We start from the raw sequence: 18,731 nt of genomic DNA on the forward strand, positions 1-18,731 counted from the left end.
GGCAGAATTATGCACAATAATAAAAGTGTGGAAACAACCCAAATGTCCATGGATGGATGAATGGACAAAAAGTGGTATATGCATACAGTGAGTAATATTATTCAGCCTTAAAAAGAAATCCCGACACAATGCTGTACACGTGGATGAACCTTGAAGACATTATGGTAAGTGAAATAAATTGGTCACAAAAGGCCAAATACTCCAAGTATAGCTCCAAGTACACGAGGTAACTAGAACAGTGAAAGTCATGGTTAAGTAGAATGGTGGCTGCCAGGTGCTGGGGGGTGGGGTGGGGGTGGGGGGGAATGGGGACTTACTGTTTAGTGGCTGCAGAGTTTCAGTTCGGGAAGACCAGAGTTCAGTCGTTGGATGGTGGGGGCAGTTGCTTAACAAAGTGCATATACATACTTAATGACACCGAACTCTACACTTAAACAAGGTTAAATGGTAAGTTTTATGTATATTTTACAATTAAAAAAAATTTCACAAGACATTCCAAAGTCCATCCTCTTAGGGAAAGAAGTAATACATCTGCACGAAGTAACTGGCGGCAGAGGCGGAAACCCAGGCAGTGGGGGATTACGAAAGGCCAGGAGCCTAGAAGGCAACTTAAAAAAAAAAAAAAAAAGTGTGTGCGTGTCGGGGGGCTTGCGGTGGAAGGAAACGGAAGGATGGAGGGAAGGAGGGGAATACGCTCAGACACTTTGAAGCAGGTCAGGGCTCACCCGAGCACCTGTCTGCCCTCAGGATTCACTCGAGTGCCTTTATCTCCATGGGCTCCAAAGGCAGCCCGGGCCCTCGGCGCCCCCAACACCAGAGGCCTGGGTGCCCGGTCCCATCAGGACTCTGCAGGGGCTCCCACTCGGTCTTGCTACTACTTATGCTCCCCGAGCCTCCGTTTCCGCTCAGGTAACCAGGGGTGACGGGATCACCAGCCTTACAGGTTGTGAGGACGGAACGACGGGACCAAAGCGCTGCGCATACCCACGGCACTGGCAGTTTGAGGAAGGACTCAAGATGGGATTTTACCGCTCGCGGCGACCTGGCTAAGCCCCGAGTGGGGAATAGGACGCTCTGCAAGGAACGCGGGCCCCCGGTTCCCCCCCCAACATGCGCCGGCCCTAGGGCCCAGACCGGCCCTGGGAGCCGCGAGTCCGCGGGCTCCCGGGCTCCGGAAGCGGACAGGGGCAGCTCGGGGAAGTTCCGCGAGGAAGGGGCGCCCGCGGACTTACTCCTCCAAGAAATCCAGGAACAGTTTCTGGCATTTCTCCGCCACCTCATCGCGGACTTCCAGGTGCTGGCTGCCGGCGCCCGGCTCCGCTGCCGCCGCGAGGTCCATGGCTGTTCAGTGCTAAGGGGCCGCCACCGCCACGCTCCACCACTACCAATCACTTCACCACAGACGCCACCACTTTGCGCGCGCCACCGCCGCTACCGCCCGCCCCCTCGCCCACAGGGATTGCCGGAACCAATCGTGGCGCAGGAACTCGAGGATTTCGCGCCAAACCTGCCCAATGAGCGTGGCTTCTGCATTAGTCCAGCCCACGGAGCCGGGATTTCGCGCCAAATGCAAAGACCGGGAGGAAGCCAGTGGGTTCTGCCTTTGCGCCTGCGTAGTGTGGTCTTGTCGCTGGCAACTTGGTTTCTGCAACAGGTTTACGAGTGGGATCCGTGTCCCGGTGGCTTTTCACATGTTTTTCATATCATTTCACTGATATTAATTGAGCAGTAGACATAAAGCTCTATGGAGGAGAAAAATGAGTAAGATTCAGACCTGCTTGAGCCGTTGTAAGTGGAGGAAATATAACTGTGCAAGAGCCCAAAGAGATATAGACGTAGTACCAGGGACGGAGTTTGGCAGTTACTGTGGTTAATTCCCCTCTTAAACAGAACTGTTGGCTTGCGCCCTCTTGATTTTCTTTACTCCCTCTCAGGCCGTCTTTACCCCACTTCCTTCCACTTGCTTTTTTCCCATCTCTTTGGCTATTCTTGGTTAGCCGTCTATTGTTGGTGCCTCTTCTTTAGTGAGTTCCTGAAATGGTCTGGTCCCAGAGCCTTCATTTCTCCTGAAGCTCTGTTGGGCGACCCTCTTCACTCCTGTTGTTGTGGGATTGTTGAGCGAGCCCTGTCAAGAAGGAATTCTTGAGAGGTTTTACAGTGCAACTTAGCAATTTTAAGGACAGGACCTGTGGGTAGAAAGACCTGCACCTTTGCTGTATGAAAGCTGGTGGTTATATAGTGTTCAAGGGGGAGGAGGGGACGTGCAGGGAGTATTAGATCATTACTGTTTTCTTCGAATTTCTACTTGTAAAACTACTTTCACAAGATTTCTCTCTTTCTATATTAAAAATGTAGCAACCAGCAAGTATTTGATCCTTATCAGAACTATACAGGCTATAGGTCAGCCTTCTAGACTAAAGGTGAGCATTTTTCTGCTTCTATCCCTCATCATCATAGCTTCTGGGTGCTGATGACTTCTACCTTGTGTATCACCAACTGGGACTCTTTGGCCTGTAAGAGATTAAGAGAAGCCTGGACCATTTCCTTTTTGAGGTTTCCACACATGAAAAATTTTTTTCTTAAAGCCAAACAGGGTGACAGAAGTTATAGTAATTACTTTAACACCAGCCCCCCCCCCCCCACACAGATACACTCTTCACATACCAGACTTAACAAAACTGCTCATTGCTGATGTACTGCAGTGTATCTGAGACTGTATGTATTACCTCATTTGAAGGGGTTGGGAACCATTGTGGCCCTGTATCCCTCAGCTCTTCACAAGCTCCAGATTCTGGACATCACCACTTGCATGCATTTTAGGAGCCTCAGACTCACTGTGCTACGGGACAATCATAACCCTCATACACTAAGAATGGATTCAGGAGATAACTAGAGCAGTTTGCCGACCCAACCGTGTCTCTTCCTCTCCAAAGTTCTCATCTTTCTTTACCATTTTTCCTTTCTGCCCTTCTCTTTCTCTTCTATCCTCAGCGTCAATTTCTCAGAGCTTTAGTCTCATGTACAGAAGGAAAAAAGCAAGGAAAAGAGTGCAGAGTTCCAGGCTAATTTGGAACGAGGCTTGCTCAGAGAATTGGGATTTCCTCTTTCTCAGCACTCCACAACTCACAGATCCTCCCTTCTTCCCTCAGACATGCACGTCTGACCCAGAATAGTAGCTCAGGTCTCCAAGCGAGGGTTGTGGGGACACCTTCCATAGCAGGAGGAGGGTGTGGGTTATGAAACATCTCTTTGCCATATCTCAGAGAGTTGTATGCCTGTGTGTGTGTGTGTGTGTGTGTGTGTGTGTGTGTGTGTGTGTTTAGGTCTGAGACTGCTATCCTTAGAAAGGCGTGCTTGCAAGGTTAGCCTTTGGCTGGCATTTGGGAACTTGACTGGTAAAAGTTTCCTACACTGATAAGACACTTTCCCTAAATGAAAAGGATGGCTCACTAGCCTAAAATGTTTGTGCAAACAATTTGGTTTGTGCTGAATTTGTTCTAAGAACTGGAATCTTGATATGTGCTAGGTAGAGGGTGCCTGTGTGACCTGCTCCCAGTAAAAACTCTGAGATTCTTTAATGAGCTTCCCTGGTAGACAGTGTGACATGCATTGTCACAGTTTGATGCTGGGGCAGAATTAAATGCATTCTATATGACTCCATAGGAAGAGGACTCTGGGATGTTTGTGTTTGGTCTCCTTTGGACTGCTCCATGTGCATTTTCTCTTTGCTGATTTTATTTTCTATCCTTTTGCTGCAATAAATGGTAGCTGTGAGTATAATCATATGCTGAGTCCTGTGAGCATTCCTAGCAAATTATCAAAACTGAGGATGCTTTTGTGGACCCCCAGTACAACATACATATCTGTTTTTACCTTCTTACTAAAGAGAATTTTAAACATAAACAAATGTAGACAGAATAGTATAATGGACTTCCATTATAAGCTGCAATAACCATCAACATGTGGCCATTCCTGCTCCAATCACACACCTCTCTGCTTTTCCTTCTTCATTATTACTATTATATTTTTAAAAAAATCTGTTTTAGAATGGTCTTAGATTTACTAAAAATTGCAAAAGATAGTACTGGGTTCTTACATATTCAATGCCCATTTTTCCCTATTGGTAACATCTTACTTTAAAGAACCAACTTTTTAAATAACTTTTTTTTTTATTTTTTTTTAACGTTTATTTATTTTTGAGATAGAGAGAGACAGAGCATGAACGGGGGAGGGGCAGAGAGAGAGGGAGACACAGAATCGGAAACAGGCTCCAGGCTCTGAGCCATCAGCCCAGAGCCCGACGCGGGGCTCGAACTCACAGACCGCGAGATCGTGACCTGAACTGAAGTCGGACGCTTAACCGACTGCGCCACCCAGGCGCCCCTTAAATAACTTTTTAAAGAACCAACTTTGGCACAGTACTAGTAGCTAAACTACATACTTTTTATGGATTTTGCTAGTTTCCCCCTAATGTCCTTTTTCTCTTCTGGGATTCCATCCAGGATACCACATTACATGGAGTTATCATGTCTCCTTAGTCTCCTCTCGTCTGTGACAATTTCTTTAAAAAAAATTTTTTTTTTTAACATTTATTCATTTTTGAGACAGAGAATGAATGAGGGAGAGTCAGAGTGAGGGAGACACATAATCTGAAACAGGCTCTGGGCTCTGAGCTGTCAGCACAGAGCCCGACGCAGGGCTCGAACTCACGGGCCGCGAGATCATGACCTGAGCCGAAGTCGGACACTTAACTGACTGAGCGCCCCTCGTCTGTGACAATTTCTTAGACTTTCCTTGGTTTTGATGGCTTTGATAGTTTTGAGGTATACTGCTCAGATATTTTGCAAAACATTCCTTAGGTGGGATTTGTCTGATACATTTGCCATGGTTAAACTGTGGTTATGGGTTTGGGAAGGAAGATCACAGAGGTAAAGTATGGTTCTCACCACTCTTTTATAATTTTACAAATCCTAGATATAATATCATTTCATATGTAGATATTTCAGAATGAATCTCTAAAAGATACAGGTTATTGGAATATTACTCAGTAATAAAAAAGAATGAGATCTTGCCATTTGTGACAACATGAATGGACCCAGAGGTTATTATGTGAAGTGAAATAAGTCAGGTAAAGACAAATACCAGATGCTTTTACTTATAAGTGGAATCCAAAAAACAAAACAAATGAACAAACAGAAACAGAATCATAAATACAAAGAACTGATGATTGCCAGAGGGGAAGGAGGTGGGGGGGGGGATGGGTGAAACAGGTGAAGGGGATCAAGAGGTACAAACTACCAGTTATAAATAAATCATTGAGATGAGAGTACAGCATAGGAAATATAGTCAATAAAATTGTAATAACAGATGGTGACAAATGGTGACTGTACTTATGGTGGTGAGCACTGAATAATGTATACAATTGTTGAATCACTATGTTGTACACTTGAAACTAATATAACATTGGATGGCAACTATATTTCAATTAAAAAGGGCTATTTTTCCTGAGACATATCTTTGGCTGGGAAGGAATCTTCCTTCAAACAGCTGTAGCAGAACAGATTAATGATGCTGATTCTTTTAAATCTAACTGTAATATTTTCCTGGTTTACCAATACTTTAATTACTATGAATAAAACTAACAGATTAAATTTTTATGTGATTTATTTTAGCCGATGTGCATTATTCAATAAGATATTTATCAAACATATGAAAATATCAAACATAAATTTTCTTTCAAACATAGTCAATCCCCATCTTATAAAATATGTAATATATCCAGGGGTGCCTGGGTGGCTCAGTCGGTTAAGCATCTGACTTCAGCTCAGGTCATGATCTCACAGTTCATGGGTTCGAGCTCCGTGTTGGGCTCTGTGCTGACAAGCTTGGAGCCTGAAGTCTGCTTCAGATTCTGTGTCTCCGTCTCTCTCTGCCCCTCCCCCACTTGTGCTCTCTCTCTCTCTCTCTCTCTCTCTCTCTCTCAAGAATAAACATTAAAAAATTTTAAAAAATATATACTATATCCTACTTCTTACTAATAAAATAAAAAAATTTTATGCTAGCTACTGACCAATTAGGTTTCAGCAGTACTTGATGAAATGTCTTTTTAGTCATTTGCCTTTCTCTTTAGTTACTTACATATGAGAAGTTTGAACATGATGTCTATCAAAAGTAGCAGTGTGAATGATGGCAGTTTTAGCTATTTTTATGTAATACTTATTTAATTTTTCCCCAAAGCTAAAAGTCAGAATTAGACACACACAAAGAGTTACTGAAAAAATATTTAAAACTGTCATCATACTTCTCATTTCATAATTTATTTAAACTATGCCTTACATTGTATTATTATAAATTAAAAGAATGAGAAACTGCATACAAGTTTATTGTTGTTTTTATAGCTTTTATAAAAATGGGTATGTTAGTGACATTGTATCTATGTTATTTTAATATTGATTTGACTGCTTTTAATCATAAGTTTTATAAATTGTGTTCCATATTTTGTTTCCCAATGGTTTTTAGACTATTTCTTGAAACAAGTACTAACATGTCTGAATTGAAAAATGAAGTTGTATTTTTTCTAACAAACAGTAAGTATGATTAAGCTGACTTACTATTTTTTTACTTTTTAATTTTTTTTAATATTTATTTTGAGAGAGAGACAGCGTGTGAGCAGGGGAGGGGCAAAGACAGAGCAGGAGACACAGAATATGAAGCAGGCTCCAGGCTCTGAGCTGTCAGCACAGAGCCCAATACTGGGCTCAAACCCACAGACCATGAGATCATGACCTGAGCCAAAGTTTGACGGTGAACCGACTGAGCCACCCAGGTGCCCCATATTAAGCTGATGTAAAATGAGGATGGGCTTTGCTTAGTGGGTTAAATGGTGGACATTTCCCAGACTTTGAATGACCTAAATCTTCAGCTCCCAGATTTTGATGAAAACATATTTTTAAAAGATTATAAAATGAAAGCACTTCATTAAAAAATGAACACACATATATATGCCTAGCTTAAAGATACATACTGGACTATTTACAAAAGAAATTATATGATGTCAGAAATTTGTTCCTGAATAATTTGGCATCAGGAGAGATGGATGGTGGGCTTATAGGTCCAAGATAGGACTAGGTGATGGATACATGGGGGTGCATGGAGCTGAGCTGTCAAGTGTCTGAATAGCTGATTCAAGCAGCTAGCCCAAAATGAAAGTCTTAAATCCCTTACTGCTTTTAGCAAGTTACTAAAAATGGAAAAAGCAAAGACTTCTCTGTTGCACTTCCCCCATGGACTAATGGGTAGTGGAGGGTTAGGTGGATCAGTGCAGATGTGGGGGTCATCTCACTGTTGAGGGAGCCTTGAACAAAAGGCTACAGTGGTTTTATGGACACTGAGGTGGAGGGTAGAATGAAGGGGAAAGTACTGAGGTGGTGTGGGAAAAAAATGTCTTCAAGGTTTCACCTTCCTCTCTTCTATAAGGAGATCTCAGCAGACCTGAAGAAGACTTCTGCCCAAGGCTTCAGATAGAAAAACCTAAGAATGAAGTTTAGGAATGTAAATATGTGAAGAGTATGACCAGCAAAGGGGTCTGAGTCCTTGGCTGCATCTCTCTTCTGAGATTGTGATGCATTGGCTGTGTACCAGTCTGGTGTGGGGAGGGCACCTTTCCCCTATGAGGCCTTCCAGGTAAAGCCTTCATACTTACCTATGGCCAGGCCTGAAAGATCACAAATAGACTTTTAACCCGGAGCTGGACTCCTCAATCAGTAGACCCCATGGTAATTTGCCTACTGCTGTGCTACAAAGTGGGAATCTTAGTATGAGTTGTAGTATAGGATTCTATGTTGGTAGATCAAAATTTGTAAGCTGCTGGATATTGCTACTAGATGAGGCTTTATGGAAAGGAAAAGGAAGGGGAGGGGAGGGGAGGGAAAGCGGGGCAGGGGGGAAGAGGAGGGGAGGGGAGAGAAGGAAAACCTATACCATAAGTATGTGTTGAGTCAAGTCAAGATGAATTGCTGACCTTTCTAGGGTAGAAGGGTCCAGTGTAATCAACGTGCTAAAAAGTGAATGGTTGGTTTCCTCAAGAGATGGTGCCATACTGGGGCTCAGCACTGATTTCTGTCACTGACAGATATGATATTTAGCAGTGAGAGTAATTAGATCAGCTTTGATGTGTGGAAACTCATACTGGGGCAACATACGCTATCTCTGTCACCTGACTATTCTTTCAAGAGCCTATTGTGCCACTCTTGCAGTGGCTGATGACAGAAGCTGGCTTACATCAACTGGCCCAGTCACTCTGTATACCAATGCCTCTTCCATGGTGATTTTTCTCTGATGGGCATTAACTTATGACACTAAGGTCTTTACATTTTGTGCATATGCCTTTTCTATAAATCTCCTTATTCCCAATTTCCAATCTTCCTCTTTCCCAGCCTCCAACTAATCAGCATAGCCATTTCCTTTGCCTGTAAATGAATGCATAGCTTTACCTGGGACCACTTCTTTTTCTACACAAAACAGATAGCCAGAGGCACTGTCCACTGGGAGGATCTCAAATCCTTCAAGTCTACCCTTGAGTGGTAGTAGTGTACAACAGTAGTCACCTGTCAAGTCAGCCCAACCATTAACTAAGATGTTCCTTTTCTCCTCTGCCAACTGGTCTTAATCTTCTTTCCCCATCTACCCCATCAGATTATCCTGATTATCTGACTTACTTGCGCCTTTTTCTATTCATGTCCAGTCCCAGATGCCAATCACTATCTTATGACAGATTGCTTTTTTTTTTATTTAACTTTATTTTTTATTTTTTAAAATTCACATCCAAATTAGTTAGTATATAGTGAAGCAATGATTTCAGTAGATTCCTTAATGCCCCTTACCCATTTAGCCCATCCCACCTCCCACACCCCTCCAGTAACCCTCTGTTTGTTCTCCATATTTAAGAGTCTCTTCTGTTTTGTCCCCCTCCCTGTTTTTATATTATTTTTGTCTCCCTTCCCTATGTTCATCTGTTTTGTCTCTTAAAGTCCTCATATGAGTGAAGTCATATGATTTTTGTCTTTCTCTGACTAATTTCACTTAGCATAATACCCTCCAGTTCCATCCACGTAGTTGCAAATGACAAGATTTCATTCTTTTTGATTGCTGAGTAATACTCCATTGTGTGTGTATATATATATATATATATATACACACAATGGAGTATTACTCAGCAATCAAAAAGAATGAGAAAAGAATCAAAAGAATATATATATATATATATATATATATATATATATATATATACACACCACATTTTCTTTATCCATCCATCCATCGATGGACACTTGGGCTCTTTCGACACTTTGGCTATTGTTGATAGTGCTGCTATAAACATTGGGGTGCATGTGTCACTTTGAAACAGCACACCTGTATCCCTTGGATAAATGCCTAGTAGTGCAATTGCTGGGTCATAGGGTAGTTCTATTTTTAGTTTTTTGAGAAACCTCCATACTGTTTTCCAGAGTGGTTGCACCAGCTTGCATTCCCACCAAAAATGCAAAAGAGATCCTCTTTCTCCATATCCTTGCCAACATCTGTTGTTGCCTGAGTTGTTAATGTTAGCCATTCTGACAGGTGTAAGGTGGTATCTCATTGTGGTTTTGATTTGTAGTTCCCTGATGATGAGTGATGTTGAGCATTTTTTCATGTGTTGGTTGGCTATCTGGATGTCTTCTTTGGAGAAGTGTCTATTCATGTCTTTTGCCCATTTCTTCACTGGATTATTTGTTTTTTGGGTGTTGAGTTTTTGATGGATTGCTTTTGACCCTTATAATTTGGTGGATCTGACAGAACCCAGCACATAATGGGAAGGTCTAGCCACATGTTACTTAATGTCCTATAGCCAGGTGCCCTATCTCCACCAGGGCCCTGTAGCAAGCCAGGGGCTATTTACTGAATGGTGTATAGTTTTTGCTGCAGATGGCATAGTATTGCTCCAGAAGCTACGGGGATTATGTTTGACTCTCCTATTGAGACCTCCTATAAAATCCTCAGGCAACTTTTCCCATCACTAATACTATTAGAACCATACATTCTGCTACTTGAACCACAGCCTGGACCTAGTGAAGAGACTCTCCTGTTGTAAGCACTACTCACACCTGACAGCATTCCATGTAGATGGGTCAGAAAAGTATTCTGTGAAGTAGTCTGTTAAGAGTTATTATTTAAAAAAAAAAAGTTATTAGTTCCATGTATTTTGGACTTGGAAAGTAAAAATAAACTAGGATATTATTATTACTATTACTACTATTATTACAATTTTCGATGTCTTATAAAAAGTGGGGCAATTATAAAAATGTTATGGAGGAAATCTCTCTTTAATCCACAGTCGTGAATGTAGCACAGTGCCTTCTGCAAGTACTGCTGTAGTAACTGTCAGGGCAAAAGGAAGGAATCCCAGTGAGCAGATCTTTTAGGATGCTCTTCAATGATAGGTTTCTTTAAAAACATTCAAGAGGGTCAGCTGGCTGGCTCAGTTTGTTGGGCGTCCAACTTTAGTTCAGGTCATGATCTTGCAGTTTGTGAGTTCAAGCCCCGCATCGGGCTCTGTGCTGACAGCTCGGAGCCTGGAACCTGCTTCAGATTCTGTGTCTTTCTCTCTCTCTGCCCCTCCCCTGCTCATGCTCTGTTTCTCTCTCTCTCTCAAAAATAAATATTAAAAAGAAATTAAAAAATGAAAAAATTCAAGAAGTGCTTTTCTTTCCTATCACCTTAAAATAAAAATGAAAAAAAAAAACCACACAAAAAAACAGAACCTTTAGTATTTGAAATGACAGTCACATGCGCATTTTCAAAATCCATTTTGTATATATGTTTAACCTCACCATGTCTGCTTGCCTTGTTATGGCAAAAAAAACAACAACAGAATTTTGAAATTAGTATTTTAACCTTTTTCATTATTGTTATATTTGTGGTGGTGATCTGTGATCAGTGATCTTTGATGTTATTATAATTGTAATTGTTTTGTGGCACCACAAACCATGCCCACACGATGGTGAACTTAATTGACAAATGTGTGTGTTCTGACTGTTCCATCTACCAGCCATTCCCCCATCTCTCTACCTCTCCTTGGGCCTCCCTATTCCCTGAAACACAACAATATTGAAATTAGGCCAATTAATAACCCTACAATGGCATCCAAGTGTTCAAGTGAAAGGAAGAGTCACACATCTCTCACTCTAAATCCAATGCTGGAATGATTAAGCTTAGTGAGGATGACATGTTAAAAGCTGAGATAGGCTGAAAGTTGGGCCTCTTGTGCCAAAGAGTTAGCCAAGTTGTAAATGTGAAGGAAAAGTTCTTGAAAGAAATTAAGAGTGCTACCCCAGTGAACAATACCTAAATGACAAGAAAGCGAAACAGCCTTATTGCTGATATGCATAAAGTTCTAGTGGTCTGGATAGATCAAAGCAACCACAACACTTCCTTAACCAAAGCTTAAACCAGGGCAAGGCTCTAGCTCTCTTTAATACTTTTTCCCCCTAACGTTTATTTATTTTTGAGAGCAGGGGGGAAGGGCAGAGCGGGGGCGGGGGGGCGGGGGAGATCGAGGATCTGAAGCAGGCTCCGTGCTGACAGCAATGAGCCCAATATGGGGCTTGAACCCATGAACCATGAGATCATGACCTGAGCATGACCTGATGCTCAACCGACTGAGCCACCCAGGTGCCCGCTCCTAGCTCTCTTCAATTCTGAGAGAGTTGAGGAAGCTGCAGAAGACAAATTGGAAGCTAGCAGAGGTTGGCTCATGAGGTGTAAGAAAAGAAGCCATCTGTGTAACATAAAAGTGCAAGGTGAAGCAGTGAGTACTGATGTAGAAGCAGCAGCAACTTATGTAGGACATCAGCCTAAAGTAACTACTAACGTGGATTACACTAAACAGATTTTCAATGTAGACAAAATAGTCTTCTATTGAAAGAATATGCCACCCAGGACTTTCATAGCTAAAGAGAAGTCAATGCCTGGTTCCAAAGCTTCAGAGGACAGGCTGATGTTAGCAGCTAATGCAGCTGGTGATGTGAAGTTTAAGCCAGTGCTTACTTACCATTCTGAATATCCTAGGGCCCTTACGAATTATGCTCAAGCTACTCTGTCTGTGGTCTATAAACAACAAAGCCTGGATGAAAACACATCTATTTACAACATGGTTTATTGATTATTTTAAGCCCACTGTTTGAGACCAACTTCTCAGATAAAAGATTCCTTTAAAATTATTACTGCTCAGTGACAGTGCAGCTGGTCACCCAAGAGCTCTGATGGAGATGTGCAATGAGATGAATGTTTTCATGTCTGCTAACACAACATCCAGTCTATAAACCATGGATCAAGGAGTAATTTTGACTTTCAAGTCTTATTATTTAAGAAATACCTTTCAGGTATTGGCTGTGGCTCCAATGGATGATGATTCCTCCGATGGAGCTGGGCAAAGACAATTGAAAACCTGAAAAGGATTCACCATTCCAGATGCCATTAACAACATTCATGATTCATGGGAAGTGGTCAAAATATCATCACAAACAGGACTTTGGAAGAAGTTGATTCCAACTCTCATGGATGACTTTGAGAGGTTCAAACTTCACTGGAGGAAATAGCAGGAGAACTAGAATTAGAAGTGGAGCCTGAAGGTGACTAAATTGCTGCTATTTTTTTTTTTTAATTTTTATTTCCAATGCATCAGAAAAAACACTGGTTAATGGTTCAGTTAGATCAACAAAGTTAATATGACTGAGGGGAAACTTATGTCATCAACTGCAGAATTGCTTCTATCTTAAGATAAAAATGTAATGGATGAGGAATTCCTTCTTATGGATGAACAAAGAATGTAGTTTCTTGAGATGGAATCTCCTCCTGATGAAGGTTGCTGAAATGACAACAAAGGACTTAGGATATTATATTAATTCAGTTGATAAAGCGGTGGCAGGGTTTAAGAGGATTAATTCTAATTTTGAAAGAAGTTCTACTGTGGGTAAAATATTATCAAACAGTGTTGCATGCTACAGAGAAATTGTTCATGAAGGAGTCAACTGATGCAGCAAGCTTCATTGTTGTCTTATTTTAGGAAGTTGCCACAGCCAACCCAACCTTTAGCAACCGCCACCCTGATCAGTCAGCAGGCATCAACATGGAGACAAGACCCTCTACCAGGCAAAAAGACTACAACTGGCTGAAACCTGGGATGATGGTTAGTTAGCACTTTTTACCAACAAAATACTTTTTTTTTTTTTAATTAGACAACAGAAATGTATTTCCCCCCTAATCTGGAGTCTAGAAACCTGACATAGGGTGTCAGCGGGCTTAGTTTCTTCTCAGGCTTCTCTCTTTGGCTTGTAGATGGAGATTTCCTTGTCTTCACATGATCATCCTTCTGTGCCCATATCCTTATCTCCTCTTCTTATAAGGGCACCAGTCATGCTGTGTAAGAGTCCATACTGATAACCTCATTTTAACTTCATTATCTCTTTAAACATACTATATCTAACTATAGTCACATTGTGAAGTATGGGGCAGGGATCACAAAGTCAACATATGAATTTCACATACACAATTCATCCCATGACAAAGGTCTTGGGTCATAATGCAAATTAAGGCCCAAGCTGGAGAGTATATATGTACATATGTACTTATGTACATATATATTATTTACTTGCAATTATTTTTTTTGAGACACAGTAAGTTTGAGATGCATTGAAATCTGTTCACCACTTTGTGCTGGCAGAGCCCAATCCTTCTTAGGAGCCACCCCTTAGAGTAAATACAACACCTAGGATTAAAGGGGTCCTCACATGATCTATAGAGGAGGCAAGCTTTCTCAGAACTCTTCTGAGGACAATAATCCCATTCATGAGGGCTCCACACTCACGACCCATTGTAATTCAAATTACCTCCCAAAGACCTCACCTAATCCTATTGCATTAGAGGATAGGAATTCAATATACGAATTTTAGTGAACATAAACATTAATTTCATAATATCTCTCACAAGGACTTGATCTACTGTATACTTTCTGTTGTTGAATGAGCCTGGACCTTTTGCTGAAAGATTTCCCACATTCACAGCACTCCTAAGGCCTTTGTCCAGCCTGAACTCTGTGATGATAACTAAGGTCAGTGTGACTGATAAAAGATTTCCCACATTCACTGCACTCATAAGACTCTTTTCCTGTGTGAATTCTCTGGTGTTGAATGAATGTTGCCTTCCACTTAAAAGATTTCCCACATTCATGACACAAAGCTGTTCATCTGAGTGAAACTTTATGTGTACATTGAGGCTATTTTTCTCAGATAAATGGCCTTCCACATTCACTGCACTCATCAGGCCAACAAAGTGCTTTTATTTTTTTATTTTTTATTTAAAAAAAAATTTTTTTTTAACGTTTATTCATTTTTGAGACAGAGAGAGAGACAGAGCATGAATGGGGGAAGGTCAGAGAGAGAGGGAGACACAGAATCTGAAACAGGCTCCAGGCTCTGAGCTGTCAGCACAGAGCCTGACGCGGGGCTCGAACTCACGGACCGCGAGATCATGACCTGAGCTGAAGTCGGACGCCCAACCAACTGAGCCACCCAGGCGCCCCAGCAAAGTGCTTTTAAATGAAGGGATGTACATTGGTATTTTAGACATAATGCTATTACACACTTAACAGACTACAGTATAGTGTAAACATAACTTTTATATGCACTGAAAAACCAAAATAATTAATTTGACTTGCTTTATTGAGATATTCACTTTATTGTGGTGGTCTGGAACGAATGCACAGTATCTCCAAGGTATGCCAGATGTTAATTTGAAAATTATTTCTATAAAGATGTGACTAAATTAGAAAAATGGATAACTATTTTGAAGCTGAAATAATATATATATATGTGTGTGTATCTATATCTGTATCTATACCTATATCTATATATCTGTATACATACATGTGTATGTATATATAGAGATTTTTTAAAGTTTATTTATTTATTTGAGACAGAGAGAGAGAGAGAGAGAGAGCAGGGGAGGGGCAGAGAGAGAGAGAGAGAGAGAGAGAATCCCAAGCAGGCTCTGCACTGTCAGCACAGAGCCTGATGTGGGGCTCAAACTGAGGAACCGTGAAATCATGACCTGAGCTGAAACCAAGAGTCAGACTGAGCTACCCAGGCGTCCCCTACTTATTATTTTTTTTAATGCTTATTTATTTTTGCCAGAGTACAAGCAGGGAAGGGGCAGAGAAAGGGGGACAGAGGATCTGAAGTGGGCTTTGTGCTGACAGCAGTGAGCCTGATGTGGGGTTCGAACTCATGAACCTCTAGATCATGACCTGAGCTGAAGTTGGACGCTCAATCAACTGAGCCACCCAGGTGTCTTCCCCCCTACTTAAAAAGCAGATAGGAAAAAGGCAAAGGGTTAAAAATGATGTTACCGTTTATATCTTTTCAGACCTCCGTCAGCGCATGCACATATTTGGATATGTACATATAATTTTCCATACACAGTGTGAAATGGTATCTAGGTTAGGGTCCTGGTGGGAAACATACGGCACACTCAGGAGTGATATGCTCAAAGACAGCATTGAGAAGTGGTCAAAAACAAAGGTTTGGGAAGTTTAAAGAAAACAGAAAGGGATGGTGATGCACCCTGGAACCAGCAACTATAGAAAGCTATTGCTGCCTCTGTGTCTGAAGGGGTAAAGAGAGACAGCACTACCTGGAACCTGAGAAGAAGCTGTGGCTATACACAGGGTGCTGTAACCTTCTGCTCAGTGCAAGCTGTGTCCTTCGGGGAGGAGAGCAGCCATGGCCAAAATGTGGCCCAGCAGAGAAGGAAAATAAATATCCTGGCCTTGCTCTTCTCCTTCCTTCTAATCTCCTATTGGTGCCTTCCAAAGACCAAATCCAATTAGAAGCCTTTGAGAAGGGTACCTGGTTGACACAGTCCATAGAAGCTGGACTCCCAGGGTACACAGCATGAGCGGAGAAGGGCAGTGAGTGGGATAAGGGGAAAATAGAAAATGCCCAGCTTACATAAAGAGACTGAAATAACAATGAATATATATATGTACTCCTAGCTTGGCATGGCTCTGATACAGACAGCTTTCAGGTACCACTGTTCCGTTAAATTACACCAGACTTCTAACAACTTGGTTCAAATTCCAGTTATTATGGTGTATTAACTGAGTAACTGCATAAACACTGCTAGCTCTCCAGTCCACAAATCACTCCGCAAATAACAGATGTTCATCATGTTCAGTGACCAATCATATCACTTATAGAGAGCAAAGTGTGTAGTTGTGTTTCCTCCTTGTCTTCCTCTAATGAAGTAATGTGACATTTTACAAAGGCAGATAATTGAAAGAGGGAATTGGCTAACAAAGATGAAAGTAATGCAAAGAAAAAGAGAACTCCATAAGTGAAATCTGAATCGAATGTACATGGAGTTATAGGAAAAATAGCTGGCCAGGGGCACCTGGGTGGCTCAGTCGGTTGTGTCAGACTCTTGGTTTTGGCTCAGGTCATGATCTCATGGTTTGTGAGTTCAATTCCCGTGTCGGACTCTGCACTGATGGTGTGGAGCCTACTTGGGATTCTCTCTCTCTCCCTCTCTCTCTGCCCCTCCCCAACTGGCACTGTCTCTGTCTCTCTCAAAAATAAATAAATAGACATCAAAAAAATAGCTGGCCATGGTGACATTGCCCTATTTGAGAAACTCCAGATATGCAGCTAGAGGAACTTAGCAAAGATGAACTTACTGAGATAAACAAGGATTGTGATGGAAAGGATGAAGATGTCTCAGAGGAAGTGACCACAGCAAAACGTTTCACATTACAGCAATTCTTGCAGATATTTCATGACACTGAAAGTACAAAGGATAAAGTGCTGGAGGCTTATCTGAATGTAGGAAGGAGTGTGGTAATTCATCAAAGCATAGGAGAGTTGGTCACTCCATGCGGTAAGTTATATGACTAGAAGAAGACCAGCACTGTACAAATTACTCTTGCTAAATATTTTTTACAGAAGAATGAAACACCTGAATTCTCAATGTTTTAATATTTTTAAATTATAAGGTACTAAATAAATGTTAGTTTTCTCATTTTTAAATGTTTGACGAATTTTAAAGGTCTTAAAACAATCCTATTTCCCTCCCTTTTTACATTGCTTTGCAATTTAGTTTGTATGATTTTTAGGGTCCTACACAACTGTTCAAAGCAAGGATTGCCTTGTGTTTTCCAATGACTGATTAACATTCTATAACATGGATAAAAACATTATTTAATGGAAATTTGGGTTGTTTGCATTTTTTTCATGCTGTAATAAATATCCTTATGATGTCTTTTTTTTTTTTTTTTTGGTGTGCATCTGTATTGTTAGGAAAAATTCTAAGAATGACAGGTCAAAGGCCTATGCATATTCACATTTTGTTTAGGGTTAGGATGAAAAAAAAAATTTTATTTAAGTAGGCTTTACGCCCAGGATGTGGAGCCCAACACAGGGCCTGAACTCATGACCCTGAGATCAAGACCTGAACTGAGATCAAGAGTCAGACACTCACAGGACTGAGCCACCCAGGTGCCCCTCACAATCACATTTTGCTGCTAATCTGCCTTCCAGAAAAGCTGGCTGATTGCCAGTTTACACTTCACCAACAGTGCCTCAAAGTTTCCAATTCTCCATCCTGTTGCAAACAATAAGCATGTCTTATCATCACCAGTTTGGTATCTCAATGATGTTTCAATTTGATTGTCAGAGAAGTTGAAAACCTTGAAGAGATAAGGTTTTGTTTGTTTATTTATTTATTTTTAAAGAGCTAATATTTATTTATTTTTTATTTTTTGGAGAAAGAGAGAGAGCGTGCAAAGGGAGAAAGAGAGGGAAAGAGAGAGAATCTTAAGCAGGCTCCATGCTCAGCATGGAGACCTGTGCAGGGCTTGTTACCATGACCCTGGGATGATGACCTGAGCTGAAATCAAAAGTCAGACTGAGCCACCCAGGTGTCCTGAAGAGATAAGGTTTTAAAATGTTATTTGGAAAAACGTGGGAGTAATCCCTACGATTACTTATGTTGTAAGTAGAGCGTTTACTTGCTCTAGGGACATAATAATGTCTTGATCTATTAAAAACAGTGGCAGCCACCAGTCCATCTCTCTGAGCAGCATTTAAGAGTCTGGTGGCTTGTTTTAATTAAGCAAAGTAGGAACAAGCAAGGATTTGAAGAAAGAGTGTACAAAAAAGTGGTAAGACTTTGTAAACTGGTGGCCACCACTCTTAGACAGATGGCTTGTTTTTAAAAGCCTCTGGGTCACACTTTGGTCTTTCAATTAAATATATACACACACGGTTAGATTTAGGAATTTAAAAATAAACTCCTGTGTAAAAACATCTTGTTCTGGGCTTATTATTAATAGTTTCATCCCTGAACTACCAAAATTAACCAATCAATTTATAAGTAGTATCAGACACAAACCATGTACTCAACATTTTGCTATGAATATGAGGCTACAAAAACTTTAAGATGTGGTCCCTGCCCTTAGAATATCTGTTCAGAGAATATATTTTATATGCCTAGAACTATAAATGAGCTTTTACCTGGATCTCTCTTTTAGTCCTCACAATCCTGCAAGGTAGGCATTAAATCTACACATGAGAGCTGAGACTTGATTACACTCCTATATCAGGTCTGACTCCTCATTACTACACCAAATTGGTTTTTTTTAA

The 18,731-nt window shown here is 41.1% G+C and overlaps 1 protein-coding gene across 1 annotated transcript in view; it reads right to left on the reverse strand.

Moving 5' to 3' along the window:
- Positions 1 to 1,423, reverse strand: part of MCM6 (minichromosome maintenance complex component 6) — a 40,136-nt gene extending 38,713 nt beyond the window's left edge. Inside the window, exon 1 of the mRNA XM_025935111.2 lies at positions 1,233 to 1,423. Coding sequence (XP_025790896.1) covers positions 1,233 to 1,339 — 107 coding nt within the window. The 5' untranslated portion in view covers positions 1,340 to 1,423. The remainder of the gene's footprint in view (positions 1 to 1,232) is intronic.
- Positions 1,424 to 18,731: the final 17,308 nt, after the last annotated feature.

Source organism: Puma concolor, chromosome C1 (genome assembly GCF_028749965.1).
Source record: "Puma concolor isolate L17-30 chromosome C1, mPumCon1.1.hap2, whole genome shotgun sequence".
Lineage (NCBI taxonomy): Eukaryota > Metazoa > Chordata > Mammalia > Carnivora > Felidae > Puma > Puma concolor.